We start from the raw sequence: 17,890 nt of genomic DNA on the forward strand, positions 1-17,890 counted from the left end.
GAATTGTTCTTTCTCTGTTAACTTGAACGCAATTCCTACCAATTTAGGCAACTTGCTAGCTGTTTATTAGTCTAATGCGTTTTTGAGCAACAATCAATGTTTTTTTCTTTATTTTACGTGTTACAAGCTTTACAAATATACTTCAATCGCTTCGATAGGATAAATATTCGTAGAGAAACTAATTTTTGAACATTTTGGTTCGGGGCAGTTTTGTTCGCACCGCACGGTTCTCATCCAGTTGTAAACACACTTAATCACGGAGCGATCCTATAAGACCAGGCTGAACGGTTCAGACTGTCAATCAAAAATCCAAAACGCGCGTATCGGATTGGTTGATTACCAAAAATCTTATTTTAGCACGTTCAAGTTCCCGCAACATTAATTCGAAAGGATGTGACGGAAAAGCTCTTTTAGTTCGAATTATTTTGTTCAAAATCAATCCAACGAATATGGCTACAGGAGAAGAATTTAGAAAGTTAAGTTATCCGTCTATTTTGAGATCGGAAATTCATTTATCGGCTGGTAAAATCTTATCCTTTCGAGATATTTCCGAAATGATTAGGATAAAGTTCGTAAACAAACTCTGTCTCGAAATAGGTTGTTCTTCTGAAACCGGCTTCCGAGATGGAATCGCTTCGATCCTTTGTGTCGTTTAGTGGGGAGAGATAAGTAAAGACACAAAGTCGCGGAGGCAAAGCCTAAAAGAAACAACGGAGCGGGAAACAGAGGAGAAAAGTGAAGTGTCTCAAGCGGCGAGCGATCGCACGCAAGACGACGGAGCTGATAATCTTTTTGAAGGCGGCCTCTCTATTGCTTACTGTATATAATAAAACTTAGAATATATTTGGTACTGGCTAATTTTAATACTGATGTGAGAGCCATTGCCATTATCATTTCATCAATAAGATACATGAGAGCAACATCGGGTCGTGTTTTGTTTATATCTTTGGTGATTTTTCGAATTAGCAAATATTCATGATCACTCTTTTCTCGTATCGCGCTTCCAGCACTGTTGGTGTAAGGCCATCTTCGTCTAATTTTCCTTGACTTCGATTTTCTCTCCCGTGTTCTCGTCGCCAGCGTCAACTTGGGCCAGAGGTTCGTCTTGATATGGCGTAATTTCGCTATAAATTACATCGTAATCTTCATCGTTTCCCTCTTCGACATCTTCTTCCTCATTGTACCGGACATATGTGAAAATTCGCTCATTTCTGAATCGCTAGACATGTTTCCTTCCAAGCTCGCTCACTTCCCAACAAGGCACTTTGACAACGCAAACAAACCCGTGGCAACAAAGTGACGTCACGATTTGGTGAATTTGGAAAAATCTCGGCCCATTCCCCTGACCATTTTTTAGGGTAAAATAGCACGGCTTTGAAGGCCTGTAAAATCCTCAGAGTTCTCAAACTTTGGAAACCTGCATTTTTAAAGGTAACCTTTAAAACTAAATAAAAACAATTTTCGGTTCATAGGCACTTTAAATTGTAATATATGAATAAAAATGGGGATTTTAATTAGTGTGTTGTTATTATTACTTTAATGGTACCTATATTCGAAAGTTTCACTTATTTCTTTTACTCCGGATCCCTGTTTCGTGTATTTTGTTTATTCAGTTAACGATATTAACGTGCCTCTTCTCTATCTTTGGAGAGTTAAAAGGTCTGTTACTTTACTATCACTAGACGAAAAAATGGATTTGGTCCAAATTTGCACTTAGCAAATTTAAGCAAATTTGGTAAAAAGATATAGCAAACAAATAGCAATGCTGGTAAATGCCGCATTTGCTATAGGTTTTGCACGGGGTAGCAAATGGATATGCAAATACGTCATTTACCACCCTTGCCACTAGTTTGCTATATCTTTTTACCAAATTTGCTTAAATTTACTAAGTGCAAATTTGGACCAAATCTGTTTTTTCGTCCGGTGTATTAGAGCTAAGTCTACTTTGATTGACGACCTAAGATTGAATTAATTTTTCTTTCAACATAGACGGAAAATTATGCAATGCTGATTGGTCGAGACAGAGGCTATCGTTTCTTTATTTTATGATTTTTTTTGAGGGCAAAACTACTCCTATTACTACTATTACTATTGGCTGAGCACGCCATTTCTATATTTTTGGTTTCTTCATATCATTTTGTGCCCAACAACAATAGGAGTCTTCGGAGTTTGACTTTTAAGCAGCCAATAAGCAAGGTTCTTTGGAATTTGTTCAGTCTCTCTGGCCTACAAGTAATTGTGGTTGGGTTTCTGCGAAAGTGACATGAAACATTCGTGTTCACACCAGGACCATATTCATTAAACCCTCCTAAGTTAAGATATATCTCAGTATTTTTTCTTAACTATAGACTATTGCTAACAATACATGCATGAAAATCAGGTCCGACAGATTGAAAGAAAATGTGTAAACAGGAAACAGCAAGATAAGTTATTTGTGTTAAAAGCTAAAATTGGTTTATCGGCTATACGTCTAGCGGAGTTGTTTGGTTGAAAAACAAATCATTCATGGCAACCATGCTCTTTTGCCGCGGTATGGCTTCTTGGCAACGAAAGATAACGAAAGAGAAGTGCTTCTTTAATGGGAAGATGGAGCAGGTCAAATTCACTGGAAGAAATTACGGAAAGATTTCCGCACAGCCTCATATGTGCACCACTATCATACTAGCATATATATAAACGTAGGTTCGATTGACATACAGGGACACTGTTATGGTGATGGTATCATAAATCTTAAACCGCTACTTTTAAAATGATCGTATATCCGTGGTAAGGTGCATGTAAGTGTACAAGAGAAAAAGCATCTCGTTCCTTGTAGCCCTTGTGATAATGCTATTTTTGTCCTATTTTGAAATTGCCAAATTAGAAAAAAGCACCGTATTTTGCTCACCAAATCCGTCCCCAATTTTAGAGATAAAACCGATCTTTGCAATTTACAGTGAAGATATTATTAAGACAGGAGCCTATATATTCGTACAACGGAAGTTTCATATTTAGACTTATTTTAAGGACGCCGCCTACTAATAAAAAAATATTTTTGTGGCTCTTTATGACTATTGTGAGAACGCTGTTTCACTGAACGCAGTATGGTTACTTGGACGCTCCTGGTAATGGACTTCTGCGTGAAAGCCGCGTCGGTCTCATTGGTTTTTTTTTCGTTCGCAAGTACAAAGCACTCTGGCATGAGACCATATGTGCCAGCAAACCAGAGCACTTCGTTACACTTCTTCCTCTCTAACAGTAGAGGAAATTGTCAATCTTTTAGTATTTTGTTGTTGAGTACAGGCAGCACTCATTTGGAGGCTCTGCTTCAAATTATCCTTGTAGCGTTTGTACAGGATTAGCTTTGGTAAGCGAGTGTACTCCATCCGCACAACATGGTCGGTACTACCAACAAATACATGTCTTAAGAACGGATTTTGTAGACGATAATTTTTGTGCTGGGTCCAAAATCATTGTAGTTAAGCACTCTGGTTAGTTTAAGACGACAAAAGGCAACGCTTTCGTGCTTCACATGATTTTGGACTTTTGTGAGTGGATGTGGTGGTACTACCGCTTCTTAGATATCGAGACTTGTTGACAGCCTTGAAGATGCTTCCACTGATCTAGTTTGGGTCACTGATTGCTTTTTTGCGACAGATTGGTCTAAAACGTATGTTTTGGAGCTACTGATTATCAATCCAAAGGACTGACTACGTCTTCAGCAAAACTGTCAACGGTCAGCTGATGAAAGATGTTCAATAATCAACTCACACAAGATCTTGGTGGATGTGTTCAGTCAGTCGCCGGTGGAAAAGCTTTCAAAATTTGCGGCGAAACAAATGCTAACCTCCATATCTAGATCTGGTGTAGCTACTTTCAGAGCAGCATCAAAGAAGATATTCACTAACACAGAAACAAGAACACAGCGCTGTGTCAAGTGGACTGTTTACAGTCCCCTGTATTTTTGGCGTTTGTAACGGTGAGCGCAAGCTGGGGAGACTGTAGTCTAAACTACCGAGGGTGCGGGAGTGGGACAGAGAGAGGCGGGAAACGTATTTTTCCCTCCCCTCCTGCCCCACACCATGTACCCTGAGTAGGAGCCCTCTCGGTAGTTTATAAACAATTTTCCCAGGTTGCGTTCGCCGTTACCAACCAAGATGGTGACAGTTCGATCGAAGCGCACGACTCTCAGAAAATCCCATGGAAAAATAGTGGATTGTGATCAGTCTAAATGTCAAGCTATTGTTGACTGGAAGCTAGTGTGATAGTTAACTATCGACAAGTACTCTTGCTTTTGCGCCCTAATGCGGCCAGCTCATGATGGAGACAAACCTATTAGGACACGTTAGTTTGAAGAGCAGAGTCCGCAAGGTGTGCCGAGAAAGGCTAAGCTAAGATGTATCCTAAGTATTATTGCTTCTTGACAAAAATCTATTGTAGCACTAAAAATAGTCTATTGTTAAGAAACAATACTGAGATATATTTTAACTTAGGAGGGTTTAGTGAATATGGTCCTGGTGTGAACACGAATGTTTCATGTCACTTTCGCAGAAACTCAACCACAACTACTTGTAGGCCAGAGAGACTGAACAAATTCCAACAACTTAGCTCAAAATGGTAAATTTTGAGCTTTTTTCAAAAACAAAAGTGGCTGAAGAGATCGTTAGAGCAGCTTGTAATTAGGGATAGAAAATGTTTTTTTGAGAGGGGTGGGCAAAAAACCGCAAAATTCTTGCAAATCTTCAATTTTCAACAGAAAAAAAGTGCTCGGCGTAACTAAAGCAAAAAGATATCTTGCAAACTAGTAGAAAATGTCATATCATTGCACAAGCTTTAAGAGACGAGAATTGTCCAAAAAAAAAAAAAAACTCTTGCCACCCCTCCCTCCTTAGGAGGCAAGCGTACAGATGTCAGGAATCACTCAAGTCTCGGTTATGTGAAAAATTGGCTTCACTTGCATCGGTGGGGCTCGAATAAATCAGTTTTAAACATTACTGTCAACAAAAAATCTTAAATAAAAAAAGTCGTTAAAATGTACAGTGTAGGTGTGTTGCACTTTCTTGAATTCCCTCTTATTACACGAGCAAGTCTGACAAAAGCACAAAACATAATAGTCGTTTAAAATTTTCATTAAAATTCAGATCAACAATGTACCTTAATACTGGTTCAGGTGAAAAACGTTTGCATTTCGAAGCTACAGTTAGGTCACGGAAACAAAAAAGACATCGTCTAAGACGTCTAACTGCAGCGCTCTCAAAGCTTTTCGTTTTTGCTTTTTTAAACAAGGTAGTTTTAAAGTCAAATTACCAAACGATGCACGCAAACACTGATGCCTCAGTGCTGAAAAAACTGATTACTGATTACCAGATTATGCTGAGGAAAGAAATCATTAAGAAATTCGATTTTTCCGTATAATCATCAAATAAGACGAAGTTCGTTTCAGAAAATTTTCTTCGCTTATTGATACCGACAAAATGTCATTTTCATACATCCTAGATTTCGCGAAAATCATGCAGAACTGTCTCAAAACAGTGGCATTTAGAGTACATGTTGGGCGCAGAAGATTAAACAAACCGTAATGAATTGCTTTCTTTCCTCGAAATATTGGATCGAATCATACGCCAAAAGGTATAACCCAACAAAACGATGTTTTATGACAGGCGAACGTCGATTTAGTCTGTATTTCAATTTTTTAAGATTTAGCCCTTTCAATTTCGCCTTCGAAAGTGTGTGTTCTATGGATTACAATAAAAGGCGCGATGGCGGGTCTAAAAGACGCGTCAGTCGCATTCCCTTCCTTTGACGGAGGAAGTAAATAAATATACTTAGGGGCAAGAAACATCTGCCCCGCACTAAACAAATTTGCTGCATCAATAATTATTTCACAACTAAGCAGTTAATTTGGTCAAATGTTAATACGCTTTACGTGCTCTCTGACACACAATTTTCTTGACATCAACGGAGCCCGCTTAACGGATGTGTATGATAATCCAGCTCGCTGCCCTAGTCAAGTAAGCTCTGATAACTTAGTGGGACTTGGGGAATATTTATTTTTGTGTTAATAAGGGTGTTTAGCAAATATTTGACTGGATAAAGCAAGCATCACCGGAAAAATTTGACATCTGTTCTGTCGCACTTTACAATAATCATTGCACTTTGTAAGACCTGTCGCACTTTGTAATAAGCTGTCACACTTTGTAATACTTGTCACAATTTGTAATAACACTTGTCACAATTTGTAATAACGCTTGTCACAATTTGTAATAAAATAGCTGTCACACTTTTTTAATAACAGGCTGTCGGACTTTGAACCATCCAGTCAACTTTAACTTGTTCATTAGCGCTTACCAGAATAGTTTAGCGAGACAAGAACACGGAAAAATGAATCGTCCCCATCTCGTCCTCTTTTGTTACCTCTTTCTATTTCAAGTCGAAGAAGCCAGAAGTGAATCGTGTCGAGGAGAAAGATCTCAGCGAGGATTCGCTCTCTTTTACAAAAACTACAGCTCCAGCTTCACAGCTCATTATTCCGACTGTCTTGATTCATGTGTCGATGATCCAAGTTGCATGAGCTTGAATTTCTGGCTGGACACGAATCAGTGTGATTTGAACTCTTACTCGAGAGAAACCTGTCCGGCTTGTTACATGGAAGCCCCTGCCCGCTACATGGGGATGGCCAGATATACAGGTAACAGTATTGGAGGTATAAATTTTAAAAAGACTTTACTGATTTGAATCACGGGAAGAATCCCAATTTCATTTTCACTGTAGAAGAACCAGGCAATGAAGATCAGATCTCGCTCAAATTTTCAGAAAATACTAAGTTTGCCAAGCTTTCAGACCATTTATTTCTCAGCTGGTTTTGTCGTTTATCCCAATGTATGCCAATTAGGCTGAACACAATTAAAAAAAAAACGTTTTGAAGAAATAATAATAATAATTATAATAATAATATATTTTTTAAATTTTGAATATAAAAATACTTTTTTAGTAGAAAAGCAAACAACAAATACAGAAAGGTAATTAATAATATCGGCATGAAAAAAAAAAAAAAGAAAAACGCCTTAAAATTCTGCAGTTCATGCTAAGAATATCCATACAAAAACTTTTGGAAGACGTTGATCAATCAATAATATATACAAAGTTAAGAATCTTCGAACAAAAATAAAAACCAACAGCAAATGGAAGGCTACCAAGAAAAATAAGAAAAACTAAGAAATAAAAATATGTCCTCAATGTTAGTAACGAATATTTGCATGTCCTTTCTCGATGTCAAAGACAATAATAATAATAATAATAATAATAATAATAATAATAATAATAATAATAATAATAACAATAAGAAGAAGAAGAAGAAAAAGAAGAAGAAGAAAAAGAAGAAGAAGAAGAAAAAGAAGAAGAAGAAAAAGAAGAAGAAGAAGAAGAAAAAGAAGAAGAAGAAGAAGAAGAAGAAAATCTACTAGATACGGTTTGATTCTAGTGATTTCACAGTTTGCTGTCATAAAATTGTAAAATATCAACATCTTATATATAAAAGCTAACTTATATGGGTTTGGTTCAGAAGATAAAAGAACAATTTCCACTGATGTAATAAAAATATATATACCCTCATTTTAAGAATATTCTAAATAAATAATAAATAATAATAATAATAATAATAATAATAATAATAATAACAATAATAATAATAATAATAATAATAATAATAATTTTAATAATTTAACTTAATAATAATGCCATTCGCTCTGTTAAGATCTGCACTCGTCTGTCTTAGAGGTTCTAGGACATTACGAAGAATTCAACGTGACATCAAGAACGCGGACATTGCCATTGAAACTGCTGAAGGGGCCATTTGAGAGATGCGTATTTTGTTTATCTTTTTATCAAGTGCAACTAATTTTAAAATGACCAATTTCATTTTTTAAAACTTCATGACATTTGGTTTTATTTACAAAAACATTATTGCTTGAAAATATTATCTGTTTTTTTAATCGAAATGAATTGTGAATAGGTTTTTAATAGCTTTTTTTATATGTACTTTTAATTTGTAAATAGCAATTTTTGTGGAATATTTTATTCATTGCGCGATGTATAACGGTAAAATTCCAAACAAAGCTGAGTAATCTTAGCTCTATCTTACTATTCCTGACTATTTTGTTACCGCTCGATTGCTGCACGCGCTGTGGGTCACAGGATTCTAGAGAAGAACAGCGCTATTCATTGTCCTAATTGAAGTATTACCAAAAATGTTCGGATACTTTCGCCACACGGTGACGTGAATTTTTACTCAGGGGTAAAAGAATGATACACTCAGAGGTATGTTAAGAAAATGAACGCGCGCAGTTAACTTTAACTTTAGATGTAGTCAGAGGAGTTACATACATTGTTACTCATCAATTTACTTTGTTTAGAGTTGACTGATTAAGCGTCTGTTTTCTACCTTGACTGTGTTCGATCACTTAATCTGAGTAAAATAAAGAAAAAATATATATATATATTCAGATTTTTTTGTTGGTAAACGCCCGTTTAAACGGTTTCAACATTTGCTTCAACATGCGTTCAACGCTTTGTTGAACCAAATGTCGGGGGCGTTTGAACAGGTCCTTGAAAGCGTGTTGAATCAAAACTAAATTGGTATAAACTCTCATTCAACGTCGATTCAACATTTTTTTTGTTCTTGAAAATGTTGAATGGCGTTGAAACCGTTTGAACACTCCGTTCATTCAACATTTGCCAAACATCGGATCAACTTTTGTTTAACGAATGTTGGTCACATGTTGAAACCTTTTAAACGGGCCTTTACTTTCACAGAAAACAAGATTACATTGCCAAAGTCCTGCAGCGACCTGAAGAAATTCGATCCTACAGCACAACAAGGCAATTATGTCATAGATCCGGATAGCGAGGGAGGTCTGGAGCCATTCATAGCTTACTGCGATATGTTTGACAACAATGGAGTTGGCGTGACAGTTGTCAGTCACGACAGTGAAAGCAGAACAAATGTGAGTGGTTATAGCTCTAGAGGAAGTTACTCACGTGATATTCATTACAAAGGAGCGAGTCTGCCTCAGCTGGCGGGTCTCACCACAGTCTCCTCACACTGTGAACAGTTTATCAAGTATGAGTGCTATCACTCGGTTTTGCTTTACAATAACAATCCATATGGTTGGTGGGTGTCGCGTGATTCCATTAAGATGACGTACTGGGGCGGGGCATCTGGCAATGGTAAATGCGCATGCGGGATGACTAACTCATGTGCAGACTCCAAATATGGCTGTAACTGTGATAAGAATGACTATGGATGGCGTGAAGACAGCGGCCTCCTCACAAATAAGGCACATCTCCCAGTCAAACAGCTCAGGTTTGGGGATACTGGTGACAAAGGCGAGCGTGGCTATCACACTCTGGGAAAGCTGAAGTGCTATGGCATAGCATAAATATAAACTTGCAGACATTGTCGTTTAAAAATACGCACTGAACTAAGGCTAACTAGTTAAATTTCGAAACCTAATGGTTTGAAGTAGTCCAAACACTTCTTTCACAACATAGAAGTAAGAGGGAATAGTAAAGTACTGCATTAGTTCCTTATCAAAAGTACTAAAGTATAGACTTTGTAAACAACTATGATGTTAGATTGTAATGCATGAATAAAAATGGGGATTTTAATTAGTGTGTTGTTATTATTACTTTAATGGTAAGTATCGTCGAAGGTTTCACTAATTTCTTTTACTCCGGATCCCCTTTTTACGTATTTTTTATTCAGTTAACGATATATAACCGTGGCTCTTCTGTATTTTTGGAGTATTAGAAGGTCTGTTACTTTACTATCAGAGCTACGTCTACCTCGATTGACATCTAAGATTGAATTAATTTTCCTTTCAACAGAGACGGAAAAATTATGGAATTCTGATTGGTCGAGACAGAGGGTATCGTTTCTTTATTTTATGATTTTTTTTCGAGGGCAAAACTACTCACTCCAGCTGATTGATCGAGCAGCAAATATACTTGCTCCAGATTGGCTGAGCACGCCATTTCTATATTTTTGTTTTTTTTCATATCATTTTTTGCCCAACAACTCTAAGAGTCTCCGGAGTTTGACTTTTAAGCAGCCAATAAGCAAGGTTCTTTGTGCAAACAATACATGCATGAAAATCAGGTCCCACAGATTCAAAGAAAATTGTTCTGTCTTACAGGTACAGCAAGATATTTTATTTCTTTTAAAAGCTAAAATCGTATATAGGCTATACCTCTAGCGGATTTGTTTGGTTGAAAAACAAATCAATTATGTCAACCATGCTCTTTCGCCGTAGTATGGCTTCTTGCAACGAAAGATAACGGAACATTACAGTGCCCTTTTGATGGGAAGAAGGAGCAAGTCAAATTCAGTGGAAGAAATTACAGAAAGATTTCATCACAGCCTCACACATGCACCACTATCATACTAACATATACATGAACGTAGGCTCGATTGACATCGGCATTACCGTATATAGGGACAGTGATGGTATGACTGATGGATCTTATATCGCTATTATGAAAATGATCTTATATCCATGGTAAGGTGCATGGAAGTGTACAAGAGATGTGGCTCTTTAAACTAAATCTTTTTAGGCTACTTTTCTAAAAAAACATCTCGTTCCTTTCAGCCCTTGGGATTAAGCTATCTTGGTCATATTTTGAGGGAGCTAAATTAGAAAAAAGCACCGCATTTTACTCACCGAATCGGCCCCAGATCTTTTCAATTCACAGTGTAGATGTTAGTGAGGCTAGAGCCCATATATTCGTACAACGGAAGTTTCACATTTAAACTTATTTTAAGCGAAACCGTCTCCTGAGAAAATTTCTGTTTCCATTCACATCTGCACTTCAAAACTCACCCGAGCTACTACTTTACACAAAATTACCGCTTGAACTGATGTTTTCAGAGCACTCCAAAAAAGATCGCAATTCTTTGTGAGTTTTATGCGAAATCTAAAAATATCCCAAATTGTGAGAACGCTGTTTCACTGAACGCAGTATGGTTACTTGGGCACTCCTGGTAATGGACATCTGCGTAAAGCCGCGTCGGGCTCATTTTTTTTTCTTCGCAAGTACAAGGGACCCTGGCATAAGACCATATGTGTCAGCAAATCAGAGAACTTCCTTAGTCTTCTTCCTTTGTAACAGTAAACGGAATTGTCAATATCAATGTTCAATATCATTGCAGTTAAACACTCTGGTTAGTTTAAGACGACAAAAGGCAACACTTTATGTAAATTTAGGATTATCACAAACTACATTTTCCCGCCCTTCCCGCCCCCCCCCCCCCCTCCCCACACACACACACACACACACACACAATGCCCTCTTGGTAGTCATTCAACAGGTTGCGTTCGCCATTTCAAACCAAGATGGCACCAGTCCGATCGAAACGTGGACTCTCAAAAATCCCACGGGGAAACAGTGGACTGTGAACAGTCTAAATATCCAGCTATACTGGGAACTAGTCTGATAGTTAACTATCGACAAGTACTCTTGCTTTTGCGCCCTAATGCGGCCAGCTCATGATGGAGACAAACCTATTAGGACACGTTAGTTTGAAGAGCAGAGTCCGCAAGGTGTGCCGAGAAAGGCTAAGTTAAGATGTATCCTAAGTATTATTGCTTCTTGACAAAAATCTATTGTAGCACTAAAAATAGTCTATTGTTAAGAAACAATACTGAGATATATCTTAACTTAGGAGGATTTAATGAATATGGTCCTGGTGTGAACACGAATGTTTCATGTCACTTCCGCAGAAACTCAACCACAACTACTTGTAGGCCAGAGAGACTGCAAAAATTCCAACAACTTAGCTCAAAATGATATGTTTTGAGCTTTTTTCAAAAACAAAAGTGGCTGAATAGATCGCTAGAGCAGTTTGTAATTAGGGATAGAAAATGTTTTTTGAGAGGGGTGGGCAAAGAACCGCAAAATTCTTGCAAAGCTTCAATTTTCAACTGAAAAAAGTGCTCGGCATAACTAAACCAAAAAGATATGAATCTTGCAAACTAGTAGAAAATGTCATACCATTGCGCAAGCTTTAAGAGACGAGAATTGTCAAAAAAAAAAAAAAAAACTCTTGCCACCCCTCCCTCCTTAGGGGGCAAAAGTAGAGATGTCAGGAATCACTCAAGTCTCGGTAATGTGAAAAATTTGCTTCACTTGCATCGGTAGGGCTCGAATAAATCAATTTTAAACATTACTGTGAGCAAAAAAATCTTATATAAAAAAAGTCGTTAAAATGTACAGTGTAGGTGTGTTGCACTTTCTGGAACTGCCTTCTATTACATGAGCAAGTCTTACAAAAGCGCAAAACAAAACATAATAGTCGTTTAAAATTTTCATTAAAATTCAGATCAACAATGTACCCTAATACTGGTTCAGGTGGCCGCAAAGCGTTTGCATTTCGAAGCTACAGTTAAGGCACGGAAACAAAAAAGACATCGTCTAAGACGTCTAACTGCTGTCAAAGCTTTTCGTTTTTGCTTTTAACAAGGTAGTTTTAAAGTCAAATTACCAAACGATGCACGCAAACACTGATGCCTCAGTGCTGAAAAAACTGATTACAATGTTACCAGATTATGCTGAGGAAAGAAATCATTAACAAATTCGATTTTTCCGTATAATCAACAAATAAGACGCAGTTCGTTTCAGAAAATTTTCTTAGCTTCTTATTGATACCGACAAAATGTCATTTTCATACATCCTAGATTTCGCAAAAATCATGCAGAATTGTTTCAAAACAGTTTTCACCACCAAAAGATTTTGAGTAAATAATGCAATGCAAAATTGAAATGGCATTTAGAGTACATGTTGGGCGCAGAAGATTAAAAAACCCTAATGAATTGCTTTCTTTCCTCGAAATATTGGATCGAATCATACGCCAAAAAGTATAACCCAACAAAATGATGTTTTATGAGAGGCGCTCGTAGATTTAATCTGTATTTCAATTTTTTAAGGTTTAGCCCTTTAAATTTCGCTCTCAAAAGTGTGTGTTCTAAGGATTACAATAAAAGGCGGGATGGCCGGTCTAAAACACGCCTCAGTTGCATTCCCTTCCTTTGACAGAGGAAGAAAATAAATATACTTAAGGGGCAAGAAACATCTGCCACGCACTAAACTAATTTGCTGCATCAATAATTATTTCACAACTAAGCGAAGAAGAAATTTTTAATTTGGTCAAATGTTAAAACGCTTTTCGTGCTCTCTCCCACACACTTTTCTTGATACCAATGGAACCCGCTTGGTGAGACGAGTCGTAACTAAACGGATGCGTATGAAAATCCAGCTCCTTTCCGTAGCTAAGGTCTGATAACTTGGTGGGACTGGGGGAATATTTATTTTTGTCTTAATAAGGGTGTTTAGCAAATATTTGACTGGATAAAGCAAACATTACCGGAAAAATTTAACATACGTTCTATCGCACTTTGTAATAATCATTGCACTTTGTAAGACCTGTCGCACTTTGTAATAAAACTGTCACACTTTGTAATACCTGTCGTAATTTGTAATAACACTTGTCGCACTTTGTAATAAAATAGCTGTGACACTTTGTAATTATTTTATTACAAAGTGCGACAGGTATTACAAAGTGTGACAGTTTTATTACAAATTGCGACAGGTAGTACAAAGTGCGACAGAACAAACAAGTTGTCGCACTTTGTAATATGTTAAGCTGTCACACTTTGTAATAACAAATTTGTCACACTTTGTAATAAGCTTTTAAATTACTTTTGAATACGATGTTTTGTGGAAAATAAGTGAATTCACTGATCACCCAGGGCACACCACGCTTCTCGCAATTCTTATTTGTCTTGACTACGATGTATCTTGACAGAAACACTTTGTCACCACTAATAACGACTTTTAAAAATCGGTTTTGTTAAGCCGCTCCATTGCTAGGTACGTCCCTCGTCTAGTGTTCATTTTGGATAGTAAATGAATAGAATTTCTTCTTCTTGAAAAAGGCATAGTTGCAGATAAAAGTGAATTTTACAAGAAAATTACTGTAAAGATTTTAATTATCAAACGTTTTTTTTTTTCATGTTCACTGTTTTCATGTTTCATTTCTGTGACTCCTCTCCCTTCCCCCCCCCCCCCCCCCCAAAAAAAAAAAAACACAGTAGAACAAGTAGCCAGTCAATCGAAGTCTTCATCTCCCTTACTAACCCTTGGACTCAGCCCTCTCCGCGCATCTTTTTATTTTAACCAGGAGTTATCTCTACTCTGTTCACTTATTGCATTCCATCATTGCTAACCAAGCTGTGTGACTGGCTCCAAAATAACAATAGCGAGAAGCGTTTCTTCGCCTCAGTTTAGCTTGCAGAGCAAAATATGAACGAAGAATGTATATGTGCCCTGGCGGATTATTCAAGTCATAATTTCTACCAAATATCTTATTCAAAGGAAATTTAAAAGATTATTACAAACTGCGACAATTTGTTATTACAAAGTGCGACAACCTGTTATTAAAAAGTGTGACAGCTACTTTATTACAAAGTGCGACAAGTGTTATTACAAAGTGCGATATGTATTACAACGTGTGACAGTCTTATTACAGTTTTATTACAAAGTGCGACAGGTATTACAAAGTGCGATGATTATTACAGAGTACGACAAAACCATCCAGTCAACTTTAACTTGTTCTTTAGCGCTAATACCGGAATAGTTTAGCGAGACAAGAACATGGAAAAATGAATCGTCCCCATCTCGTCCTCGTATTACCTCTTTCTGTTTCAGGCGAGACAAGCCAGAACTGAATCGTGCCGAGGAGAAAGATCTCAGCAAGGATTCGCTCTGTTTTACAAAAAACACAGCTCCAGCATCACAAACAAGTATTTCGACTGCCTTGATTTCTGCCTCGATGATCCAAGTTGCATGAGCTTGAATTTCTGGCTGGACTCGAGTCAGTGTGATTTGAACTCTCACTCGAGAGAAACCTCTCCGGCCTGCTGCATGGAAGCGCCTGCTCGCTACATTGGAATGGCCAGATATCCAGGCAAATGGCAGGGAAAAGCAAAGTTTTGAAATTTAGAATAATTAATTTAACAACAGTTAGGGTGAAGTAACCCTTTGAGTAATACTGTATGTGTCAACGGTTTTCATGGAAAAAATAATAAATTCATTACTCTGACAGACACCAACACGATGTTTGCGCCAAAGTCCTGCAGCGAATTGAAGAATCTCGATTTTACTGTAAAACAAGGCAATTACGCGATTGATCCAGATGGCGAGGGAGGACTGGAGCCATTTGCAGTGTACTGCGACATGACCGACAAGAATGGAGTTGGCGTGACAGTCATCATCACGACAGTGAAAACAGAACTTTGGTGGATGGATATGAAGACGCAGGGAGTTACTCACGTGATATTCATTACACAGGAGCGAGTCTTTGTTAGCTGGCGACTCTCGCAACAGTCTCTTCACATTGTGAACAGTTTATCAAGTATGAGTGTAATTTAACACCGAAAAAAAAAACTAGTAACGTGATTATGCTCCTCATAAACTTTACAGACTATTGTATTAAATTAAGATCAGAAATCGTTCCTACTCCCCCATCTCCATGCAATTAACCTTTTCTCGTTTTTTTTTGTTTTGTTTTTGTTTTATTCAGAATTAATTAATTAATTAATTAATTAATTATTTTATTTCATTCATTTCCCTAGTGTATGGAATTAACACCTGGTGTTAATTTGTTGTAGTTTGTAACTTGTTATACGTGTAATTTGTCAAAGATGTGTTACTTTAAATAAATATTGAAAAAAAAAAATATGAGTGCATTTTTTCAGTTTTTTTTACGGATGAAAAAAAAGCTGCAAGCGGATGGCAGCTGGCAGTGGCAGGTGCGCATGCGGGATGAACAACACATGTGCAGGTCCTAATAACGGTTTTAACTGGAAATGATAATGTTTGGCGGGGAGACAGCGGTTTCCTTACTGGCAAGACGCATCTTCCAGTTAAACAGCTCAGGTTTGGAGATACTGGCAGTAGCTTCGAGCAAGGTTACCACACATTTGAAAAATTAAGATGTTATGGCACAGCATAAACGGCAACATTGATTGACTGCTTTACTCAGCACTTTTAAGAAGTGCCCAATATTCCATTTTGTTTGTTGAATTGATAAAGATAAAAACTCCGTAGGAATTGATTTTGAGGTTTAATCATAGTGGTTACGCTAGAGAGCTGTCTAGGTAGACAACAATGAAAATGATACAAACTGTGAAATAAGAAATAGAAAAATCATATTAGACCGTCCGCTCAAATTCAGTTGTCAATCGCTGGGCCCTACCTCAGCTAAAAACTATTAATTGTGTTTGGAAGGACCACCACGACAAAATAAAAGTACTGACGAGATCCTGTAGTAAACTGGATCCAATCAGCATCAACTGAATTGTAGAAGAAATAATCTAAAAAAAAGAGCAAGGTTGACTTCACGATCAGGGATATGTATTTTTCCAATGGCTTTCGAAATATTAGAAAAATATATTTCCCTGTCAGGAAAATCAACCTTGCTCTTTTTTGGATTATATATAAGGCCCATACGGTCGATTTTTGTTGAAAATTGTTAATTAATTTAGCCCTCCCTCCTTCCCTCGCGAGGGAGGGGTTAACCCCGTGAATAGTTGCCTCCAGCCCCTATTTTAAAATCAGTACGGGAGGTATATTTGTGTCAGTTTGGGACTAGGCATAAGAAATTTCGAGGATGTATAGCTATAGGCGCTAATCTTGTAGGCTTGGAATTTAGTTGACTGCGCCGACTACGGAGTTTTGTACTTCCCATAGGCCACTAAGGAGCGACTGGCGACGAGTCTGTGAATGGCGCGAAAAAGTCACCAACACGTGACCATAGAACAATGAAAATAATTGTGAATGTATGCCGCGTTACATCTTCAGTGCGACCGAAAGTTAGATCGCATTGATTAAAGTTGAATTGTTTTATCTGTGTAATGTTTTTTTTTGCAGGGCTCCTAAGAAGGCCATTTGATGTAATGATACGATTTAGTGTATAAATAACGATGATGACGATGATGACGACGGTTATAATGTTGACGACTTCGTTTTCTAAACTGATCGCTTTTCAGCACTATTCTATACTGTTCATGCGTGATGATTTTTCAGAAAATTCTAAAAATTGTCTTGTAGGTCAAGTGGTCCCTAAAAGTAATCAATTGAAGTTATTTTAAGGGTTTGGCGGTACTTCGTTGAGCACTTTATTTTGAACATTTATGGAGAAATAGCCTTCTCGATGAGCAATGATAACTTAAATTTTTTTTAACGATGAAGGAGCCATTCTACAATCGAACGAGAACAGTAGAATTACAATACAGTAAAACTAAACACAGCCAAGGAAAACGAGAACACTTACAAGAACTCTGTAAGGCGAGAAGTAGATAAATAAGTTCTTGAAATGGCTCGTGACGAGTCAAAACACAAACATGCCTGACAAACAACTGTCCCTGGTCAGCGGGTTTACTTAAGAGAAGTCCTGGGACCGGGGCTAGCCAGCGGTTAACAAAACACCACATTTTAACCGCATTCTGAAATTTTTGAAATTAAAAAGTCGCTGGAACTTTAATTTTTGAATATGATTTTCGAAAAGAGACCACCAAAGGATATTATTCTGCCTTTAATTTATAGTTGCGTCTAAGGAAGATTGAGAATTTGCATATTTGAGATGAAATTTGATATACCATCCGGTGGGTATAAAGGTTAATTTTCAGTTCTTGTCAAAATTTAATTCATGCCGAAAGCGCAGATAAAGCATATTCTCAGAAGCCTGAGTGGGTTCCGCGACACTTGGGTGAGATCTACATTAATATTTGCTCGTGTAAAGCAAATATTTCTGGAGAGAGTGCTTCAATTTAAAAAAAAAAAACGTTTTGGACAGCTG

General features: G+C 37.4%; 2 protein-coding genes and 1 pseudogene across 3 annotated transcripts in view; all 3 read left to right on the forward strand.

Moving 5' to 3' along the window:
* LOC146473502 (contactin-associated protein 1-like) overlaps window positions 1–17,890 on the forward strand; it is a 160,847-nt gene that overhangs the window by 23,414 nt on the left and 119,543 nt on the right. The window lies entirely within an intron of this gene.
* On the forward strand, window positions 6,446–9,626 carry LOC146473504 (contactin-associated protein 1-like). The gene is made up of 2 exons (XM_085118383.1): window positions 6,446–6,673; window positions 8,791–9,626. The coding sequence occupies exons 1-2, from the start codon at window positions 6,547–6,549 to the stop codon at window positions 9,414–9,416; spliced, it is 753 nt and encodes a 250-aa protein (XP_084974509.1). The 5' UTR covers window positions 6,446–6,546; the 3' UTR covers window positions 9,417–9,626.
* On the forward strand, window positions 12,116–16,984 carry LOC146473505 (contactin-associated protein 1-like; annotated as a pseudogene).

Source organism: Pavona decussata, unplaced genomic scaffold (assembly GCF_977016875.1).
Source record: "Pavona decussata unplaced genomic scaffold, jaPavDecu1.1 SCAFFOLD_93, whole genome shotgun sequence".
In the NCBI taxonomy this organism is placed as follows: Eukaryota; Metazoa; Cnidaria; class Anthozoa; order Scleractinia; family Agariciidae; genus Pavona; species Pavona decussata.